This window comes from Phallusia mammillata, chromosome 3 (genome assembly GCF_965637545.1).
Source record: "Phallusia mammillata chromosome 3, kaPhaMamm4.hap1.1, whole genome shotgun sequence".
NCBI lineage: Eukaryota > Metazoa > Chordata > Ascidiacea > Phlebobranchia > Ascidiidae > Phallusia > Phallusia mammillata.
Window position 1 is genome coordinate 19,389,250 of NC_137254.1, and position 22,872 is coordinate 19,412,121.

General features: G+C 40.5%; 1 protein-coding gene across 1 annotated transcript in view; it reads left to right on the forward strand.

Annotated features, from left to right (window-relative positions):
- The first annotated feature begins 228 nt into the window (after positions 1-228).
- Positions 229-22,872, forward strand: part of LOC145220663 (uncharacterized) — a 28,148-nt gene continuing 5,504 nt past the window's right edge. Inside the window, exons 1-15 of the mRNA XM_080087876.1 lie at positions 229-407; positions 480-535; positions 8,426-8,568; positions 13,733-13,810; positions 13,960-14,067; positions 14,137-14,839; positions 15,029-15,092; positions 15,452-15,680; positions 15,980-16,096; positions 17,578-17,677; positions 17,855-17,921; positions 18,325-18,602; positions 19,600-19,686; positions 19,959-20,201; positions 22,248-22,418. Coding sequence (XP_079944002.1) covers positions 368-407; positions 480-535; positions 8,426-8,568; positions 13,733-13,810; positions 13,960-14,067; positions 14,137-14,839; positions 15,029-15,092; positions 15,452-15,680; positions 15,980-16,096; positions 17,578-17,677; positions 17,855-17,921; positions 18,325-18,602; positions 19,600-19,686; positions 19,959-20,201; positions 22,248-22,418 — 2,484 coding nt within the window. The 5' untranslated portion in view covers positions 229-367. The remainder of the gene's footprint in view (positions 408-479; positions 536-8,425; positions 8,569-13,732; positions 13,811-13,959; positions 14,068-14,136; positions 14,840-15,028; positions 15,093-15,451; positions 15,681-15,979; positions 16,097-17,577; positions 17,678-17,854; positions 17,922-18,324; positions 18,603-19,599; positions 19,687-19,958; positions 20,202-22,247; positions 22,419-22,872) is intronic.

Sequence of the window (22,872 nt, forward strand, 5' to 3'; positions counted from 1 at the left end):
TTTTTCTTGAACTTTAAGGTTGCTTTTACCCAAATAGGTTTTCAACGTAGGGCGGTGTAGCTAAATTATGAATAATGATGATGTCGTGCGTTCTTAATACAGCTTTGAGCTCTGACGAGGAATAAATAATTTAGCACCAGTTTGTTTAACCACTGTAGTTCGTCTTTGTCAGTGTTAAGTATGCTGCGGTATACGCCTTTACGATCCTTGTTAATCTATGTGCTTTTGTGTTTGTGCAGAATGTACTGTGGTATAATGAACAAGAAAAACGCTAGAAAGTTTGCAATTTAGTAATACTGAGGTACTGCAAAAGATTTTGGACGGCTCAGGATTTTTTTAATAAAGAAAAAGTTGGATTTAATAAGCCATGAAGAGTCAAGACAATTACCCAACCTGGAAAGGATACTGTAAGTTGTAATATAACAATTTCTGTTGGAAGATGTTTTCGTACTAATTACATTTTACTGCCCATTTTGTAGTGTTTCGACTACAACAAGAGGCACCAAAACCGAAACCAGTTTATTCCCCCCAAGAGGTAAGACATATTTAATTAAACTACCGTTGTAGAGTTCCTTGCTTTACGGGATCAAATGGTTTAAAACTTTAAATAGGTAAATTTGAATAGTTGGGATTGGGCACAATTCTCAATAGTCAGTAGTTCTTGTCGTTCTGCCAGACGACCGCGGCCACCTATCTCATAGATTGCTCATCTCCGCAACGGCCGGGTGCTATTCTTATCGCACATTTGCCGCCGTACGACATTTAACAGCTAATGACTCACTGGTCACATCGTAAGTTTTATTTTGGTCATCGTTGTAGGATAGTTGGGTTCAGGCGTCAGAGTTTTGCCCTACCAGTTTGGGCCAAGTAATGCCCAGTAGCAACTCTGTGTCGGTCACTGTAGTCATCATTGATGCTTGCCTATAACTTCACCGCTAACAATGGCGTGGCAAACCGATTCATCACGGTAACGACGTCGGCCAGACACGCGTGCGGTCGGTTGCTTAGCTTTGATTTGGCTACTAACTAGAACACACCCATTTACATAGCTTCTATTCCTGCTCGCTCAATTAATTTTGATTAATGACACGTGCTTTGCGAGTTGCGGGTGCCCTTGGAACTTGACTTAACGTTTTTAGCAAGTAGTCACAGCAAAGCTCCGGTTAATGCGTTAAAACGTGGTGTGCAAGCTGATTAGTGACTCGCCTGATTGCGAAGTGTCTTTAACACTGAATTTGAAGTGAGACGTAGAGCTTTTATTCGGTTTATGATTGTTTTTCGTCCATATGTGATCTCAGCAGTTTTCTTTTTACTTTTTTTGCTTTAATCTGTGTTTAGAAATGATGTTTAATATTTAACCAAGCAATAACTGAATGTGATCGTTTTGGCAATGACGTGTGTGTTGTGACCTCAAATTTCGAGTGCAAAATGTGCAGTAAACATATACACTACGTCGTGCAAGTCAAAACCTGGTGACCACCTATTACTCATTACCACAAAAAAACCTGTTAACCTGGTTCATTTTACCTCTAAAATATTATAAAACTGTTTGGACCAAACAAATCATCCTAAATTTGAAAAAACAGCCGTTCAAGGTTTATTCTGTTTGCGCTGCTTGTGAGATGAAATCAGTCAACTGTTTTATGAAAGCATACATCTTCATTGCAAAAAACGTAGATTTTGACGTTTTTATTGTTTGCACTTGTCCTGTTCCACGCGAAGATATTTGCGAACACATTGTTAAATGGAAAATTATTTCCAACGGACTTTGGAGATTTGGCTGTGGTCCTTTGACGAGTGATGATCAGTGCAAATATCTACGGCCCATTGCCATACAATATATGCTGTACGTAAACTTACCACCTTTGTTTGACGATGTTGGGCACTCGTTCATTGTTCAGTCACGCCTCCTTATTACGTCTACGTTGGGAGAAAATAAATGTTTAATCAAACAACATGACCCTTAATAAGTCGCTGGATTTTAAGGCGTACTGTCTATTTGTCAAACTGTTAAACTGTGATAATGTCCCATTGGGTTAATTTCTTGAAAGTTTTTGTTGTTGTCAGTAAACAGGCATGTGCCCAACACAGGTTCCACGCACTAGCTGTTCCTCCCTAAGGCTAACTTCTGATTTTTTGCGCCGTGTGGTCGCTATGATCGGAGACGTTTGGAATTTTGCGGTTTCGGCGCGGGCTTTATGCCGGCAGTCTCAGTAATTCGCTCTAAACTTCGACTTTGCTCCCAATCTGCAAACAACAAATTTGGATCGCGATGTGCTTGTGGTACCAAACACACTACTTTGTCCAAGAGATTTTCACTAAAGCTTTTGCCGCACGAGATGCTTAGAAATTGCAGCAAACACGTGCAGGGCAACAGTATGAGAAGTGGCCACGATAATGTCAACACCTCACTACTGAGCTCTGTAATCCCGAGCCAAAGCTTTTGATCCGAAGTCAACAGACGTAAGCTAGGCACGATTCGCGCGATATTTTTGCGGAAAACGGAAACTTTATCAGGCTTTACCTTGAAATACGTTTTTAATGTGCCGGTGGTTGTTTTACGTTTGCCATGCACGTTTCTCAACAGGCATTCCCTCCGAACTACGTTATCAATCAATGGCGAGATTACTGACATATGTCATATCGACGTTTTCGCTTAACGTTGAGTCAGAGGCCAGCGTGCGTCGATCTCTGCGTGTGGGACTTACCGTGATTACCATAAGCCCGAAATATTGCTCTTCAAACGTGCCCAAACCATCGGAGATTCGTTGCCGCGTTAAATGCTAAACTGTGACATTTTTGTGGAAACAAGTGACAGAAACCTCCTTTACTGCTTGTGAATACTTGGAAAACATGTCGCAACTTGTCGCGTTAGGATTTCTTTACGGTTTCGTATCCTTTGTTCAATTAGCTGGTTAGTTGGGATCTGAATTGCTCGCTTTGACTCGAAAATGCTTAGCTTTGGGGAAAATGAGCATATTGCGCAACGTTGGGTTTGGGAACATAAATGTGCGTTGCTTGGCAACTTTATTGGTCTAGAATTTCCTGCAATAAATCGCCCGCGGACGACTGTTTAATATTTGAAAGAGAAATGAGGATGTTTGCATTCCTTGAAGCCGTTCAAGTTCTGTTTGAATTGTGAATTCCGACCCTAAGTAAGGAGTATGAAACGACAATTGGGGCCAGTGAACGACTGGCAAACAGTCGAATAACATCACGGTAGGTCCTCCTGCGCCTTTTAATAAAACTCCACTAATCGTTGTTTAGTTACTGTATCGGTGTCGAACAGCCCTTTCATAAAGCAATGATTTGGCGGCGATGGGGCGACGCTGTAAAGTAAATAAAGTCGCGACGCCTGTCGCATCAAAGTTCCACACTTCGTCTGTGGTAGATAAGACGAGTTTTAATCTGACGAAGTATGCTCATGGTGCAATGTATGACCATCCCCAACAAAGGACGATATGCCTCGCACTTATTTAAACACACTTTACCAACCGAACAATAGCAACTCTCCCGGGGTCACGTCTGTTGTATAAGACCGCGTCGCAACTCGTGAAAAAGCGCGTTGTCGTAGATAATGGCAAGGCAAACAAACGGGTTGAAAAGCTGCGCACATCACAAAGTAAAAGTACGACCTGCTGTAAGCTTTGTACCATCAGGACCACAATATCTCATTTTAGAGATTTGAATCCCAAACTGTTCGAATCTAAATATTTGTGAGCTGTAATTTCGGCACCAATTATATATTGTTATTTAATGCGTTTTGTTGTTTGGCTTATTTTTCTTGCCCATTCCCATATGTGCACAATTACTCAAATATTCTAGCATTAAACTTTGGTTTCAGGAATGCGCGTTGTGATTTTCAGGTCGCAACCGTCACTGAGCCTGCAGGGTTTAAAGTTTTGGATTTGGATTGCGCTTAAGTCGGCTGATATCTTCTCAGCATCGCCAGCGCGTACCTGTTATCAACGCCCAGATCTGTTGATGTGACACACAGTTCGTAGACCGCAAGCACGAACGGCCAATACACTCACTGCGCGCCTCGATACCCTGCTTTGTCGCATCGTATTACACCAGAGATTTATAGCCGTCGGCAAATCTAAACGAGGCTATATCCGACCGAAAAAATTGCAAGTTGCTGTTTTTTGTACAGCCTGCTAAGCGGAAAAAAATTTAGCAGTTTGGTGGCAAACAGCCAATGAGCTGACATGGGTTCCACTTGCGTGTTGCTTACGATGTAAATATCAAAAACAACTGTTGCAAAAAAGCGTTAAATCCCCAATTAAAGCGTGATTTAAATTATAAGCTGTAACCTGTCTCGTTTGTTTCAAAAGTTGCCCTCGTGGAATTGAAATTCGAATCATAAATCACTTAAACTGTAATTGCCAAGTTGCTAAATAATATACAATCGAAACAAGGCACAAATTCACAGAACACGGTTTTCTGTCACAAAACTCTAGCAGCAAACAGGTGTTAATGCGAGCACAAGTGGAATTATACTAATGCCAAGGGCTGTTGTGATCGTGGATCAGCAGTTAAACGTAGTGACGGAAAAGCAATAAGATTATTGTGGGATCACAAGAGTAGATTGACGTGCGGTCATAATCATCTTACGTCTCACCAAATTGATATCTTCTTGCCCAACCGGGTTGTGTTGCTTTAATATGTTTGGTGGTTCGATAACGTTGGAACAAGAACGCTATTTTGCCATTGAATCTTAAATACTGTTCTATTTTAGAGTTACAATAATTCTTTAAAGTTGTATTATGTTTCGGCCACTGTTTGTTGCTTGCACCGGGTAGTTCGTGAATTTTCACAATTTTCTTTCCGCTCCAGAGAAGTCACTGTATTATTTAAAGGCGTTGAAATGTGGAAACTGAAAACATTATGTCGGTAATGCGCAAGGGATTGTTGGCCGTGCGGGACGACCTTTACGAGTGCACATAGCGAAACGAATAAAAGCGAAAAGTATTTCGAGATAGAAACTCTCTTCTGTAAATATTCTCCCCTGGCGGCAGGCGAATGATGTCATCATTACTAAACTCGACGCGTGTCTGTTCATTCCAGTGCTTTGTTCTGTCACGAGATCGTCTTACCTATTTTGAATAGTTACTAGGCATAGAGAACAATCGGTCTCACCTCTAATGAAAAGCTTATTCATGTAATCCCTTAATTCCCTTAATTCCCACGTGTGTTAGCACCGCTCGTCTGTGAAAACTTGGTGAGGCGAGATCTGGTTTCGTCATGCTATTAACTGTAACTAGTGTGTTGCGACGTGTTCCATTGTCTTTAGTTGTCGCACAGGAAGTGTGAGGTGAGATGATTTCAATTCCCCGTGCCCACTCTGGCGTGTGAAACAGCAACGTTGAAACATTTTGCGTTTGTGGCGTAAACCTGCGATGCTGGATTTCGCCAGCATGTGTAATAAACATTGTCTGCGAATTTTATTGCTGTCTGCCCGCAACTGCATTTGACCCAGCTAGAACAATTTAGAGGATATATGGTGGCGATCCCGCTGTATGCAAATAGGTATATATATATATACACTGTAAACGTCCACATAGTTAAATTTAGAACCCTGTTTAGTATTAACGCCTTCGTAAAAAGACATTGTTGTACAATTTAGAAAACTAACTACCATGTTAATGTGCATAGCTCGTGGTAGTAAATAATGTTGTGTATTCTTTAAAGTTCTTGTTAACTGCTTGCTGTACCATGAAGTGTTGTTGAATACACACGATAATTCCACGGCATGCGTTAAGCAGTCGAACTTTTTGTTGACTCGACTCTACAGAACAATGCTGCAAACTGTTTGAAACTTCCAACGCGGCATCTTAGCTCCTTGTTTCCACAACATAATACGCGTGTGCGCATTTTTTGCCCTAGATAGTGAAAGTCAGTGCAAACGGCCCCACGTCTGAAATTGCGGCGCTTGTGATGGCATCAGAAACTCCGAAATGGGCCACAAGAATTTCGACCCCTTGACACGAAGCTTGCACACTCGCGACAACCTGTCGACTGTGCAAAGCTTTCTAACCCTGGGTTACGACACCGAGTGGCCAAGGCCAAACGTAGATAATAGGATTGAACTAGGCTTTCATCGCAGTTAAATGTAAACAGCAAGCGACGGGTTCGTAATCCTCGCGTTTCGTGCTCATCGCGACGCCTTCACCATAAACATGAGCTAATCCACGCTGTTGTGCTCGCGAATGCTGCGCCAGCGCGATTTTGCAAATATTTACTGTCTACTTACAACTTTCCCTGCACGGTTTGCTTTGCGATGAAGCTACTTGGCATTGGCTCTCATGCCCAAGCATGTGATCAAAAATGTTCTCTACTTTATATTTATATCCGGAGCCTAAAATGCAAAATCGTAATGGTTTTCCGCGCCCTAGAGGTTACACAGTTTTCTTAACAACCGAACATTAAAGAAATTTTAATTTGCTATTATAATTGTTGTAAAATTTGGGTTTTCTCAGTTTGAAGTGATCAAATCCGTTGAAACCGAGAGGGTAGGAAAGTTGGCGTCAGATGTCCAAACAGTGTAAGGACATACCTATAGTTTCACAACACGCGACGAAATGAAACTATTTGAAGCCGCTGACCCGGTGTTGTAATGTCAGAAGGTCACACCAACGTTTTCATCCGTCATATCGCTAGCAAAACAACAACTTTAGAAATGTCCATACTACTGTCTCTTATCCTGTCATCTCAAGTGCATGCTTATATGTGCTGTGTTTTCGGTTTCATGGGTTCAATGTTGGTTGGCACTTCACATCCTGGGTTATATTTAGAAGTAACAAACCTTTCGGACGAGGAAACTTTTATTTTTTTAAATGCGCTTAAGCGTATCGGTGTTTCGAGGTTTTTGGTCTTGCCCTTTCAAACCTGATCAAATGCGCGGTCGAGTTGAGAACATCATTCAGGAAATTCCTTTCAAGCTCTCTCAACTAGTGTAGCCGTAAATCCTCAACGGTGTGCTTCGCGCGTAACCTCCAAGTGCAGATGGCCATTTGCGGGTGGTCAAACGTATCGTGTGTCGTGGTTTTGTGGACAGTCAGCTCATCGCCTTGTTTTGACTCGCTATAGAGGTTGGACGCACCCGGCTTAAACGTAATTCCTCGTTTGTCTCAAGCCGACTGATTTTCTGACCTCAATTGCAGCCGACGTCAACTGTCAATGTTTTAGCTGATTTTCTTGGTGGGTATTTTGCATCAGACGCTGTGCAGCGATAATTTAATCCCCCTATGAAACGTTTTGTCCTATATAAGCCTATTGTTATCGGCCCGTGTCACCCTATCGCCGTCACTACTATGTAGCCGTCGTGTGTATGCAATATTGTTTTGGTCATGGTAAATTTACAGAACAAACCGCCTTGTGCTTCAAAAGTTGGTGTCTTATATTGCGTCAGTAACTTGAACTAAAATCGATACGTGCTTCGAAGGCGAAGCAAAAATTGGTTTTGTACAACAAATGTCATAAAATGGCTTGTGGTTTCCTGAAGCGTCCTACAGAGCATAGGTGTTCCAACGTTATGATAAGATTCTGTCCCCGCGACGAACCTACCTCACTAATCAATCACAATCTTCGGGAAAGTCGGTGTCAATTTTCTGCGATTTCGGACTTCGTTGATTCGGTTGTCAGTTTGTTGGAACTCATCTGACATTAAATAAGATGGTTTTACATCGATTGCTGTATTGATTTCATGTCAGCTTGCTGCTTTCCAAAGATAGTTAATTAAAGCGCATCTCTTTAAAATCTCTTTTAAATCGCTTCTTGATGCTAACCTGAGCTAGCCATCTGGTCAGTGACGTAATTCGTTCAAATTCGTTGTTGTGTAGCACAAATGTAAAGCGTTTTGCAAGAACATAAACTATGCATAATTAAAAATGGAGCTAAAAATAAAGTGTAAATTTAATCATGTTTCGTGTTATGTGTTGTATATCAAAAAATAAATGCACAAACTTAAAAAAAATCATAATTCCGTCAGCACACACTCTAGTTATATCACAGAAAATACATCCTGATTTTGGGGTAATCGCAGAAAAATAGTTGTGTTTTAAATTTCCAACCACTTATGCTGTTTCCGTGAAAAGGAATTGCCAAAATCAATAAGGATGTATTAGGTTGCGACCGTCGTATGAATTTTGTGATTGGCCGCATCGATTGCTTGTCTTAAACCTGGCACCCGTGTGCTAGTTAAGGTGACACCATATGCCAATTTTATCAAGGTTTATTAGTTTACCTTTTCCTCTTGGCAAGCCGATCGATACACTTTTAATGTATTTCGTGTTGAAGGGAAACCACAAACCCACTGTGTTTTAACAGATATTATGCGAGCCATTTAAAGCGAAATTTTAAACTGTCACCTATATGTAGTTGAAGATGACATCAATAATCCTATTTTATCTTTTTACGTTTTTAGATTGCAAACCGTCCTTACTTCTATGGCGGGGAATACCACGGCCTAATCACCAGGGAAGACGGGGAGAGATTATGTTTGGAAGAGGGAAACTTCCTTATTAGGGGATCGCAGACGGAACGAGGGCGATTCACTTTGGTTTTAAGGTTTGTACTCTTTTCTATTCCTGCCCCGAGAAAAAGCGTGATGACTCGCCCAATAATTATAGACTTAATTATCAGAAATTGACTTTGTAAGAGCAGTTTGTGTTAAGTGCAGATTACCTATGACTAGAAACTGATTCGAGTCCATCTTGTTTCGAGAATAGGAAACGTCTCTTTTACTTCATACGCATACAAGTGGTTTTAATGTAAAATGTGATTACGAGGTGTTTAATTCATTCGTAAGGCTTGTGGAATGTAGTTACAGTTTTCGCGTAAAGAAAAACAATACAATCCCACGTTGTGACCCCCGCAATGGTCAAATTACAAGCATGTGCATTCCTGCGACTTGATTGACGCATAACGCGCTGTGGACGTAAAGTTTGAATCACTCAAGCATGGCAGGAATTTGGATGTGACCGGTCTTGTGTGGCCTGCAAGACGAAATCATTACGTTATATCCGCGAATAACAACGAAACCTACCACAAATGTAACCGGATAGGGGATTGAGGCTAGGAAGGAAGTTTGCTTGGGAGTTGGGGGCGGTGTTACCCTGCCCCCATTTTATGTTACGTCATGCAAACAAGGGGTTAAACGTGAATCACTACGGGGAGTGCAGTGAGGGCGTGTGAATGAACTCAACTCGTTTCAACTTCACTAAGCGAACAATCTGTTTTCGTCCGGTGTAGTGATTTGTCTGTTTAGTTCAAGTGATTAAGTGGATTGGCATTTTTTACCTTCGCGTTGCTTACATTGAAAACTATTCGTAAGGTAGCTATTGATTTCATCATGTACGCTTATCGTTGGAAAACGGTTTGATCTTGTGTATAGTATGTATATGCAAATTTGAAAGCCTTGGAGTCGAAATGAAAATTGCTATTCGCGTGTTCTTTTAGGAAATATTACACCCAACTTCCTGCCTTCTAAACCCTTACCCCACACATCACACACACACGCTGCACCACCACCTGTTTTACCCACATTTTTTCTCTCGACCCAAAACGTTAAATGATTGCGTCTGAGATATCGTAGGTACTTGACTCGTTTCCGCTTCACTGGGCACACTCATTTCAACATTTCAGATTTTCATTATGCCACAGTTTTGTGTGACCACCTGCGCACCGCACAGAATAAGTCGCTTTATTGAAATCAGGGCCGTCTGATGGATTTATATTTTTTGTCTTTGTGTTGATAGAAAAACTTTTTTAAAACTTTGTGCGTACAAACAAACTTTATTTCCATCCACAAAAATCTAAAATTTGTAATATTATTTACAAAGACTTGGTTGTACCTACTCGGGTCCAAATGGCCAAAACTCGAAAGGTGTTTTTGCCCGTGCGGTTTAAAATAACTTGGCATGTCGAAAATGAGATGAACCTGCAAGTCGAGGTCAACTGACACAACAAACTTTATCCATGTCCAAGTTCACTACATATTTCGATTCCGCACTTTCAATCACTGTTGCATAAAATTATCTTTGGGTTTTCTTAACTTTGGTTCAAGCACCTTATGAATACCTATCAACAGAAAACGATAGGCATTTGAAAATCGCGTTTTGTTTCTCACGTGCTTTACATTTCGGCAACACTTACGATTTGAAATGTTTGAACAATCGGCACTCGACCGTGTCTGTTTTGAAACTGGCTCAAGTGCGTTTTTGAAAATAAACCAGACAATGGCATTGGAGGTATGTGGAGCACACATTGTCTGTCCTCTAAAAACGACGAGAACCGGTTGAAGTGAGTTGATCCTTTAATTAATGATTCCAAACTCATTCAAATGAGACCCCCATGACCTGTGAGTTCAAGCTAAGCACCAACAGCAAGTTAAATATATCCAGTTCCTCGGCAAACTGAAAAAGTATCAACTTCAATGTTGCTTGTTGCTGGGCCAACTTGTTGTACTCGCAAAGTAAATCAAAGTGTCAGCTTAAGTCGTTCAAAGAGCCGCACCGTGTTTTAGTTTAATTTAGCCAAACCCGCCGAGATTTGGGGACCCACAAGAGCCCAGCAACTGCCGGTTATTAGGTTACCTCCGTCTGTCGCCAGAAAAACTTGTAAAGGAAAACCTTGTTATAAACGAGTCGCCTGCCACCGCCGCTGTCAGTCTTTACATTCTTAACATCCAACACAGCTGTGCCCGATGTCGACAGTGTTGTTTTAGGCCGGGCCATGTATGTGACAACCAAAAAGCGATCATTTATAACAATCAAAATTCGCTTGGCGTGTGGTCCACACTGGCACCGCCGTATTCCATTGCTTTGTGATTGCCTATCAATCGCATTTGATTTTCCTGTTATTGCCACCTGTAATATTCTGACAATTGGTAGGTACACAATCCAATCAGCTCAATAACTTGAAAACATACGGTCGTGGGAAACTAAAAATATAGCAAAACATGCCTGTAACGACAAATTGAATAGGTTGTTTAAAGCAAAGTCGTAGCGAAAATATTTTTTGGGAATTCAAACAATTTCTCGTGTCCCAGCACCAGGTTTTAACCAATTTCCAGTTTTATTTTCACAAAGAATTCACTGAAACATACGAGACTTTGAACCTTAGTTTTAATGTTTGTACGTCACTGCCAACACATTAGTCACACTGGGGACAAAACGAAGTGGCGTCATAATGGTTTTCATTTCTTTGTCGTCGTTGCCCAAGTGGCAAGTAGTAAACGGATAAAACGTGCCGACGCTTACCACATAAGTACTAGTAGAAACCGTAAGAGCGAAACACGATTTTGATGGTGTCACAACGAGCCGGTCTTCAAATACACCACATTTTTGGTGATTCATTATTTTTCTAACCCCTTTCAGCGATTCCCAGGAATGTTGTGGTTTGAGCTTCAGAGCGGCGCAGAAAATAAAAATGTTTTATGTGTACTGCGTTGTTAGAGAAATGCAGAGACCTTTAAGGTTGCTTTTGTTCCTATCGTTAAATAGTAATTATATTCAGATATAAGGACAAACACTTGCAGCAACATCGATGTTATTATTACATATCTAACACGATTTTCGCAATCTATGTTTCGTGTAGTCCAAAATGGCACATCGGCTTAAGATCGGTGAACGTGTGTGGCACACATCACTCTAAATATACTTTATTTTCATGTTGAGGTCTGCGAAACTTGCTTGCATATGTCGTGTCTGGTCAATGTGTATCCGTATTACCTGAAAACCTATGTGAAGTTGTGTAGTAATTCCGGAAGGCACGATCGCCAAGCTATGTTCTGCGTGTCACAAATCTCTTCACACTTAACCGCTCGCAGTTTTACGACAGCCGCAATTTTCGCTGGTGGCTGGAAAAATTCCCTCCCAAACTCGCTATTAATTGTAATCCACCAGGTTTAACGTGACAAAGCGACACTTGTTGTGCAGCGCCAATTACAATGCATTTCATAGATAATTATGACGATAGACAATAACCTGAACACGAACCTGCCGTTTGGTTGGCATTCACCGGTATTCCCTGGTCATTCACATACCTTGAGAGGGTTTGCGTTTCTGTGAATTTACTTTGATGCGATTATTTTGTGGCAAACTTCATTCATTTAGTCGCGACGAGTTTTCAGCATTGAAAAGATTACCTACATCTTGTATCGGGTTGAAAAATGAACTACTATTTGACGTGGAAGTCAACTTCAGGTAATTGCCAGTGGGGTTTCGGCAAGCCCATCAATCACGTGATCTATTGCTAGTTGGCACCATGTTGCAGGGCTTTTATGTCGTAACAAGCCCAGCAATTTCTTTGCTGTACATTTGTTTACGTTAGTAGGTAAATTGCCCGATACGTGCCAGCCTTTATTTAGAGGTATGCGAGAATGCTACTTTGTGCTTTTTGGCCCTTTTTCGCCATCTGTCTTAATTACATACTTACCGTTGGCCGCAAGGGATTTTACGCGGAACAGTCTGTTTTCCCAAGCCACTTCTCCTGTTCATCAGTGTCACTGTTTCGAGTTAATGTTTGTTCTGTGACGGTTTATCTTGTCACATTGCTACAACCGCCGCACAATCGTTTTGTCATAATATACCGCTTTTCAAGTGCCAATACATGTTGGTAATCCACTAACAATTTGGTGTTTACAATACAACAGTGTGGTTTGGTGAACAAGTTACGGATCCAATAAGTACCTTGGACAACATCCTAATTTTATTATTTTACTGATGAGAAAAGTTGTTTTATCGAAAAGTTTGAGTTATAGAAAGTCATGTTAAAGGCTTTTCCAGTGGCAATTTTTGTGCAATTTTAATCCTTGCTCAACGTCCGAACATCAAAGCAAGCAAGCGGGCGGTGAAATGTTGTAGTGTGGTGTCTGCGGTCTCGACCACGGAGACATTATCGCACCCGGCAATTATTCTTTGACAGAGTGAGACTCTACTTTGCGTGTGGCGCCATTGCGCAATTCGGACCACTTGCAACGCTTAGATTGTACCCTAATGAACCGTTTGTTATGAAACGATATTATATACTCTTCTATCTGCCCAGTTTTTACACAACCCAATACCAATATTTTTTAGCCAAAACGTTTCGTTCAATTGCTGTCAAATAGCTTTTTATGGATGCCATAACCTTCCAATTTTCATTAATATGCCCAACCCGCATTAAAGTGGGGTAAAGCATACACTTGCTTCGTCCGGGTCTCTTTTTCGTTTTCGAATACCTCACATCGCGTGCAGTGTAGCATTCAATTGTTGAACGCGACAGGCGTGTTTGCCTAAAGCTGGCATGCGCTATTTGAGAACAAAGCAAATCCAGATTTAATCGTTTACGCGTGCTACTCCCGAACAGTGAGTCTATTGACACAAAGCTTGTGCTAAAATTTGAAGAAACGTCAGTGAAAGGTAACTGCTCCTCGTACGCGTTCACTGATCCCAAGTAAATGTACTTAATGTTCTTTACAAATCGACGTATTGCTTTCAAAGTGTACCGAATACCTCTGATATCCTAATATCTCTGTTTCGCTTAATTTCAAGTAAAATGTGAAATTGTACGGTTTTGTGTATGTTATTTATATATCCGTTGCAGTGATATGTTTCAACACAACAACGTTACGAACAGGGTAACTTATTAAATAGTAATCTAATGGTAAATTTATAAACAAGGCCTAAACAGTGATACCAAACGCTGTTGTTGCATGCAAATTGACAGCGACTTATCATTGTGTTTACAGAGTTCTGGGAGGAGTGAAAAACTTCAAGTTGTATTTTGATGATGGAAAGCATTACGTTGGCGAGAAAAGGTTTGACAGGTAATTGTGAGGCGACCGTAAACGAATTGACCCCCTTTAAGTTAGCTTGGCCACAACAAACAACAGCGGCGTTAGACTCCTTTGCTTTAAGCTTGCCAAGAATCCATGTAATTTTTTTAATCTAAAATGTGAAATTTATTTTGATCCAGCGTGTATGCATTGGCGGAAGATGGTTTGATCACAATGTATGTGGAACATCATGCTCAAAATTACATACCCAACATGGCTAGGGAACCAGTGTACAACAGTTTAAGCAGGTTTGTTTTAAATTATAGTAATATTCTAAATTAGACATAATGTAGGTAAACAATATTTTTCCATTAAAGATACTCATCCATTGGAAACCGTCGATCCGCTGAAGGGCGCCATCACCAACGCAGAAAAGGTAGTCACTCTCCGCAAAGTGACAACCTAATCGATGCTGGAGATGCTGTTGTGCCAAACATTTATCCCAACAACACTGGTCACTATGACCCGAAAGACAGCTCCCCTGTTCATTTTCATAATCCTATTTTTGAACAAAAAATTCAACAAGCGCACCACTCATCGGATCTCGACTACGGCTTGGGTTACGTCCCACCCGATGTTCATGCACCCGAATATTTGACCACACAGTACGGGCACATGGAGATAATGGACCCTTACAGTTGCTACCACGATGATGCTAAAGAACAGAGCGGAAGAAGGGTAGAGATTGGCAGCAAGAAAAACCTGACCCCAACATCATCCGATGAGCGCAAACGTACAAAGAAGCGGGTTGCCACTGAAGGCCACGTGCTTCGCAACAACGATCAGCAGGATTTGCGTCAGGATAAACTTTATTTGGATTTGGCCAACTCGATTGAGTCATCACAAGCGAATTTGGCGAAACCTCGTCGACCAAGTTATGAACAATACGGGCGTCAGGTGAGCCCCGATCCACCAGCCCGACGTCTGAATTCAGCAAATCAAAGACCAACTCCAGCGCCCAGACAAAATACGATGGCACATGTCAAACAGTTAAGCAGCGGAGCACTGGTAACATTACAGGTACAACACGTATGTTAATACATTTCGGATTCAAATCAAACATATAAATTTTAACCCGCGAGTTTGAAACGACAAAGACTAATTTTATAATGTTTACAACTCAAAATGTGTTAGTTAGTTGTGACATGGGCCAGTTAATACACGATGATGATATTGAAATCGGTCGTTTGAACCCTTTTTTCTATTTAGGATTGTTCGTATTCTATTCAGGGAGAAGCGCTTTCGGATAGTTCCTCCACATTTGGCTTTCAAGGTATTTCCCACATCTACATAAAAGTCTTGACGAAACCTATGTTACTCATGACTTATCATCTATTATGGTTCTTGTCATACATTTCCTAATCCTACAGCATTTTCTGTTTGCTGCGAAATAAGTCTTAAACTTACGGGCTTTGTTTGAATAAGCAAGTAATTAAATCGGCCAAATTGCAAAATATGTCGTATTGAACTGCTTAACTTAGGTTTATATACTCAGAAAATTGCATGTTTTATAGTTTTATAGTTTAAAATTTAAATTGCTGATATAATCTACGCTAACCGCCGGGAAAGAAAAATTACCAGTTATTTTTAAATAAATTAAAAAAAAACTATAAAAATCACGTTGTAATGCAGTTCCCACAACAACCGATGAAATGAGCCCATACAAAGGAGCTTACAATAAACTTACAAACGCATCATCGAATGAGGGTACAAGCCTGGAACAACTCATGGCCGTCCACAAGCACCTAGAAGAAAACCCTGACGACTTCGACCATGACGCACCAGTGACGTCATCAGTAGTGAGCCACGTCCGACAGAGTTCGGAGCCGGTCGAGTGGATGTATCATCACTCTCGGGGCAGGTAAGCATCAATTTTCGAAACGAGGGATTAGTTTATTTAGAGTCTGTGATCATTTTTGTTGAGCTCTATAATTAAAATTTATCAGAAAAGTCAATTAAGTATCTACTCCAAAAATAACTTTCTTTTTTAATCACATTCTTTAATTACAGAGGTTGCCCTTTTTGTTTACATTGACTCTCTCTGTGACTTATTTTGTGCAGTTTTTCATATTGTTTAGCGGCGTTCAATAATTTCTGACATTGTACGAAAACACTTGAAAATATTAAAATACGGCCAAAATCAGTAATATGTTTTTGTAGCTCAATGGATGGAAGCGAACCCCGCGAGAATCCGGTCTACCGTGACGGACACGGATCACGTGATCCACTATTTCAGGTCAAACATAAACAACAGCGCAAGCAGACGTACATCGATCGGTAAGACATGCCTGTCAACTCAGCAAATAATAACATTCACAAAATTGCGTTTAACACAATTAAAATCCTGGTATAGACTACGCTTGGCTGCCTGTCCCAGTCTTTATGTGAATTATGTATGCGCAGCAGCTGACTTATGCCCGAGAGTTGTAGGATGGTTGAGATTGCATCACATATGATAAATGGCATAAAATCGATTTACAGAATTAAAATTATATTCCCAATACAGTTACATATTCTGATGTCGGGTAAAGCAAACGGAGTAAGCGATTTTGTCGTTAGTGTAAATACTGCTCTCTCCCAAACGAGGCATCAATATCTGCTGCTCTTAAAGTCCTGTAAAATAAAATTATTCAGCAATTTTTAAGTAGTGTTATAGCGTCTCTGCTTGCAATAATCGAACTGTATACATGTGAGTGACCTGTTCTGATGACCTCGCGAATTTGATGCCCGTAGAAAGAATGATGAGACGGTATCGGATATCAAAATGTTGACGTCTGGCGCCCGGGTCGATACAAACAACGGTTGAATCGCTGGCACTCGCTTTTAGCGCCTAGCAAGATCAGACACGCTACCTATGAGACGGTTCAATTCCCTTGCATAGCTGCGTGGTGTCGAGCGTCGGCGTTTGCCACTGATGTTTTTTGTTGTGTTACCGACCGTCATCGACTTACTGCACGCTTGGAATAATTTCGAGCCCAAGGGATAGCAATGTGCCAGCGACGAAACAATAATAGTTTGTTGTTCTTCATTTGAGCGAAGTATATGAGGAAATATGCTAGAAATAATGTAAAACCCACAGGAGAACTTCACACGCCAGGTGCCACGGTTTCAAATCTTTTAAAAACGTTTTCTTGCAAATGGCTTAAAAAGAACACATTTTGTCACACTTGTTCGCATAGGTAATTAATTAAGCCTGCCAACAAACCATTACACACTCTTGCATGTAATCGCTCATGCAATCCAAGGGTTAGGGCGTTAGAGGATTCGTTTTTTTTGGTGGTGGTGGGGGGGGAGGGATAATGATGCCTTACGGGTCCAGCGCAAGAGTATACATCCTTTAATAGGACGTTTGAAATGACTATTTGTCGTTTAACTTTTGCAATGACATGCGGAAAGAATGCACCAGGTTTAGTTGCATCGCTACTATATTTGTATGCATTGCTGCCCAAGCGTTGTGTTGTGTCTGCCATGTTACGATAACATCAAATACTTACAAGATAAGATGGACCTTAGACGGGCAGATAACCACAATTCGTTTCAGCTTTTAGCCTTTGTCGCTCCAGCGACACCTGATAGCGCCTTGGCATTAGCTGTAATTGAAACCAAATGTGTCGACCTAGTTTTTATTGATATACCGCCATACAGTCTCATTCTGTTACTGTAAATATTGGATCTGTTAAAAACCGTTTCTTCATACTTTAGCACTCATACGAATTAAAATGTCGAGCATATTGACAATTATTCATATTTTAAAATAGATCTGGAAGCTTGGGATCATGTGAATCGGAGATGAGCAACGTTTCAAGTGTAAGCAGTGCAAATACTGGTCCCAGTCATGACACGGCAAGCAGTTGCACGGTAGGTAACCGTCTTGGAATATTATTTTGCCAACAAACTTTATGAAAACTTTGAAACTGTTTTAAATTGCCGTTGTGCCTTCTACCCGTAAATAATGAACTGTATATATATAAAAATATATATCGATACTGTATATCGATATATCGACCGTAGCATAAACGAGCTATTTTTGTGTAGCATGAGTCGATGAGTCGCTTGTCTTCGGAGGATGACAGAAACACGCCGTCGCCACGTCATATGTCTGGTAAGCAAATTACATGCAGACCCTTATTCATTGCTAATGTTAGATGTGGTAATACCATAGTAATCTGCGCCCGACTACCCCACTCGACTGACATAAGGCAAAACCAATGCTGGTCACTGTTTTGCTTATGCAACATTGACTTTTTGCCATACAATTAAGATGTTATAGGCTCACATATTTATCCTGTCAAGAAACTGTCATATTTCTCGGGACCAAAACTGCATTATGTGTTTCAAAAACTAAAAACAAAACCTAATTGTTTTCGGACAACGCTCTGTAACCAATATACGCATACAGGATTTTTTTCAGCCGGAAAGATTTTTGTAAAGAGTCGAAACTTGGTTGTCCTTGGACGCTGACTCCAGAATCTTGTTCTTAAATGTTTAGATTTGATTTTTTTTAGGATTGTTGAGGCGAGCTAGTGAATCCCCCATCCGTGCTTGCTCGTCCTACAATGCGGGTGAATCGCAACACCGGGTCTACCCCAACCTAGCGATTTTACACGACGAGTCGCCATGGAAACCACGACGCGAGATGAAAGAAGAACAAAAACATTCCCGAAGTCGGTCCCCTTCAGCTGCACGCAAGAGGGCGCCCTTGTCATTGTTAAATGCAAATAATAACGACAATCAGAATGGAGACGAAGTTGTTCCTAAACCGCGAATGGAAAAACAGCGAGAGGTAAAACAATAATTTATTTTAATTGATGGTTTGAGATGAGGTAAATAAAAGATAACAACTTGCAATACAATGAAATAAAAGGTACAATCATCAACGTTTAAGCGCGATGTTTGTGTGGAAATATTTAGCTTTGAGTCATTATTAGCTTAAAGCGAAGGTCACAGTATGTTTGAAGAGCAATGTTTGATCACGGGGCGTTTATACGATGTTCAGGACAATAAATCAAATAGCAATCATATTCCCCTGTGTAAGTTCAAAACAGATAATTTGTATTCCAGCACTTATTTTAGTGTATAATTTTGACAGTTTGGCTCTATCCTGTAATGTCAATTTGTCCAGACCACTAACACTTATGCGTCAGTTTGTAAACGTTATTGGGTTTTGTCACTGATCAACGCAGTCCTACAAGAGAACTGCCAGTCTGCGTTGCTTTCAAGTCGTTTGCTTTCATTTTCATTACTTTTAAAAATCAGCATGTACTCAATTTAGGATTATAAAGGAAAGTTAATTTTTCAGTGGATCTATGTTTTAAATAATTGATCAGAATGTGCATTGCCTAAATAAACCAGGCAGGAACAAAGAGTGAAAAAGCATTCAAGTTCATTTTTTGTGTTTGTGGAAACTTGATAGGATATACGGTATTGCGATTTTCAACACGTCACGTAAATTTTCAACACGTCACGTAATATTAGGTCATGCGCATTGCGGTCTATATACAAGCCATTTCCCAAACTATACTCATTCTTTTTAGTTGTTTATTTTGTATATCGATTTTTTGTCATTCCTCGTTCATTGTCGCCGTCTGAGTGGTAATACGTTTGTGACAAGCCAGATCCGTGAAAAAGAGTTTAAATTTAAAAGTGTTTTTCTTCTTTTAAATACTATCAAGGGAGAAACCTTTACGCCCCTCCCAGTGTTGTCTCTGACATTAAAGTCTGTTTAATGGCAGAAGGTTTGCAGTCCACATAGTTCCTACAACCTGTCATTGTTTTCGCAGCCCAACAAGGAAAGGAGAAAGAGTGGTGAGACCGCACCAACCCTAGCCGAAGTGAAAGAAACGGAAATCGGCTCGCTATCTCCCGCGGTAAGTTGCCACTGACTTTTAACACTTGTTCTCCGCTGAATGTCAAGTGCCAATTAACCGACTTATCAACCCACCATTAGTGACGTCTTCTAATTTCACTGAAGCGCGGAAATAAAATCGTTTCAACTTTAAACAACAAAAAATGAATTTATTTGGCGACAGATGAAGGAATTTACACATTTTATTCGCCTCTGTGACAAAATGCAAAAAAATTATACAACGGCTCAATGGGAGTCTTGAGTTAAATATTTACTCAAATATGTCACACGCAGGTACGTCACAAGTCAGAAAGCGCCATGCGTGACCATGATCACGTGAGAGCCGATGAAACAAATTTGCGAGTCTCTCGCACGCCACCTACTGCCCGTCGTTCCGTCACTGCCTTTAACAGCGCGAGTGACGTCACCAAGCCGAAAGTATTACAACGGAGAGCTACGACAGGTGACGTCATGAAGCAGAGAAACGGTGCAGTGCCATCTCGTTCCAAAAGCAATGCAAAGGAACGTTCACCAGTGGTAAGTAAAAAATAACATTTGCCAGAAGAGCTTTATAAGCGGGGTTGCCATCGACATGGACGCCAAAATAAGGACTACCAAAAATTAAATTTTCATACATAACGAAACAAACGTTTTTGAACAAATCTTTGCATTTATACGAGCCATATTGCTATATTTTTTGTGTTCTAGCAACTCCTTGTTCGTAGAAAATACTTTGTGCATCTCACGACAGCTCAGGTCTAGGTTTACTTTTCCCTGTAGCAGGGATTTGACTGTCATTTCACTAAGTTGTTCCTTGTAATTGTTGAAAATAAGACAAAATTAGGACGCAGGTCACAAAAGGACATTTCTTAGAAATAAGGACAAAACTTTTACTGAGACATTGCCCTTCAAAATAAGGACAAATCTTAGAAATAAAATATGGCAACCCTGTCAATAAGGTTTAAATTATGCCTGGCAGCAACAGCTTTATGTGCGTGTAGAGCATGGATTTGATACATAGAATAATTATGGGTCCCCTTCCCTGAAGGGGACACATATTGATTTTACTCAAATTGTTTTTTTGTTTTTTCTTTTTTTTTCTTTTTTTTTCTTCCTTTTTTTTTCTCCCCAAAGTTTGTCCGACTCGTTTTTCCATCAAATGTTTGATGGATTTGGCTGAAATTTACAGAGATGGTAGATATAGTTATGTAGATGTGCATCCCACTTTGTTTTTGTTGATAACCCCAGTATTTACCCCGCTAGCCCCCTAAAATGGGTATTTTTTCCCCGAAGTTTGTCCGACTCGTTTTTCCATCAAATGTTTGATGGATTTGGCTGAAATTTACACAGATGGTAGATATAGTTATGTAGATGTGCATCCCACTTTGTATTTGTTGATAACCCCAGTATTTACCCCGCTAGCCCCCTAAAATGGGTGTTTTCACCCGAAGTTTGTCCGACTCGTTTTGCCATCAAATGTTTGATGGATTTGGCTGAAATTTACACAGATGGTAGATATAGTTATGTAGATGTGCATCCCACTTTGTTTTTGTTGATAACCCCAGTATTTACCCCGCTAGCCCCCTAAAATGGGTGTTTTCACCCAAAGTTTGTCCGACTCGTTTTTCCATCAAATGTTTGATGGATTTGGCTGAAATTTACATAGATGGTAGATATATTCATGTAGATGTGCATCCCACTTTGTTTTTGTTGATAATCCCAGTATTTACCCGGCTAGCCCCCTAAAATGGGTGAGTTTTTAAACAGTGTCAGAATTGGCTGAAATTTGGATTTCTTGTGTAGTATGTCATTTATAGGTGTCAATTGTTGTGTTCAACCCTGTAGTCCTAACATTTACCCCACAAGCCCCTAAAGTGTAAAACGTATTTGGATGGTACTGGGCACCACAAACGAAAGATTTCTTTGGAGCAATAGTGTTACAAGGGCAACTAGTTGTTTGTTGCTCGTTGGTGGGTTACTTGGTGGTCGTTTTTGCGCCATGGCAGTTAGGGGCTTGTTAACAGCCCTATGACGTCAGAAACATTATCGGTTGTTGCTCAAAACACCTCTAGTGGTCAAAATTTTAAACATTGGCGGATTGGGCTGAAATTTTGCAGTACTATTGATTGAGTCATTGTGGTTTTTATATATTTTTTAGTTTGTGTGTCGAACCCAATTAGTTACCCTACTAGCCCCCTAAAATGGGTCAGTTTTTTTTAAAACGGTAAATAGGACATACTTCAACCAATATCTGGGGTGAATCTAATTTTATAGTTTGTATTCTACATAGTATTATTATTTAAGCCCAGTGCCGATCACTGATCACCTTACAACACCCGACTTTTGCATGGTTATCTCTTGAAATGCATTATCTACAACTTTGCATGTGTCGGGACCCATGAGTTTTTGCCTGCAGAAACAACTAAAGTTATAAAAGGCGGTGACTAATATGGGACCCAAGACAAAATAAGCACAGGAAATATATTTATGTTTTAAAATAGGTTATAGTGCATATGCAAGGGCAATATGTGCTAAGCCACCCTTCTAGTTACATCTAAATTTTGCATGTATTTTTTTGTTCAGAATGAACCATCATCGCCGGTAAAATCCATTAAGATGCCTGGTACACCAGCATTAAGACCTCGCAACGTGACGTCACCATCCACTCGTCATCGCAACTTGACGTCACCGTCGAAGTCATCACGTGGCAAGTGCGCGGTCGCCCAGCAGTACGACAAGGAACACCATTACAAAGTAATTGCATGAAAAAGATATACCGAAAACATAATGATTATTATGGGTCCCCTTCCCTGAAGGGGACACATATTGTTTTTGTCTATATTTTTTTTTTCTTTTTTTCTTTTTTTCTTTTTTCTTTTTTTCTTTTTTTCTTTTTTTCTTTCTAACGCAGATTTGTTCCCACGTTTTGGTCAACAAAGAATGGTTCAATCTTTTTCAAATTTACACACATTGTAGATATTGGTCTAAAGATGGTCCATGTAAATTTTGACCCCGTTTGATCCCTCGGTTCACCCACAGCCCCCCAAAACGTGAAATTTTTAGCGCGGCTATTGTTCCCACGTTTTGGTCAAGAAAGAATGGTTCAAACTTTTTCAAATTTACACACATTACAGATATTGGTCTAAAGATGGTCCATGTTAATTTTGACCCCGTATGACCCAGAGGTTCACCCACAGGCCCCCGAAAC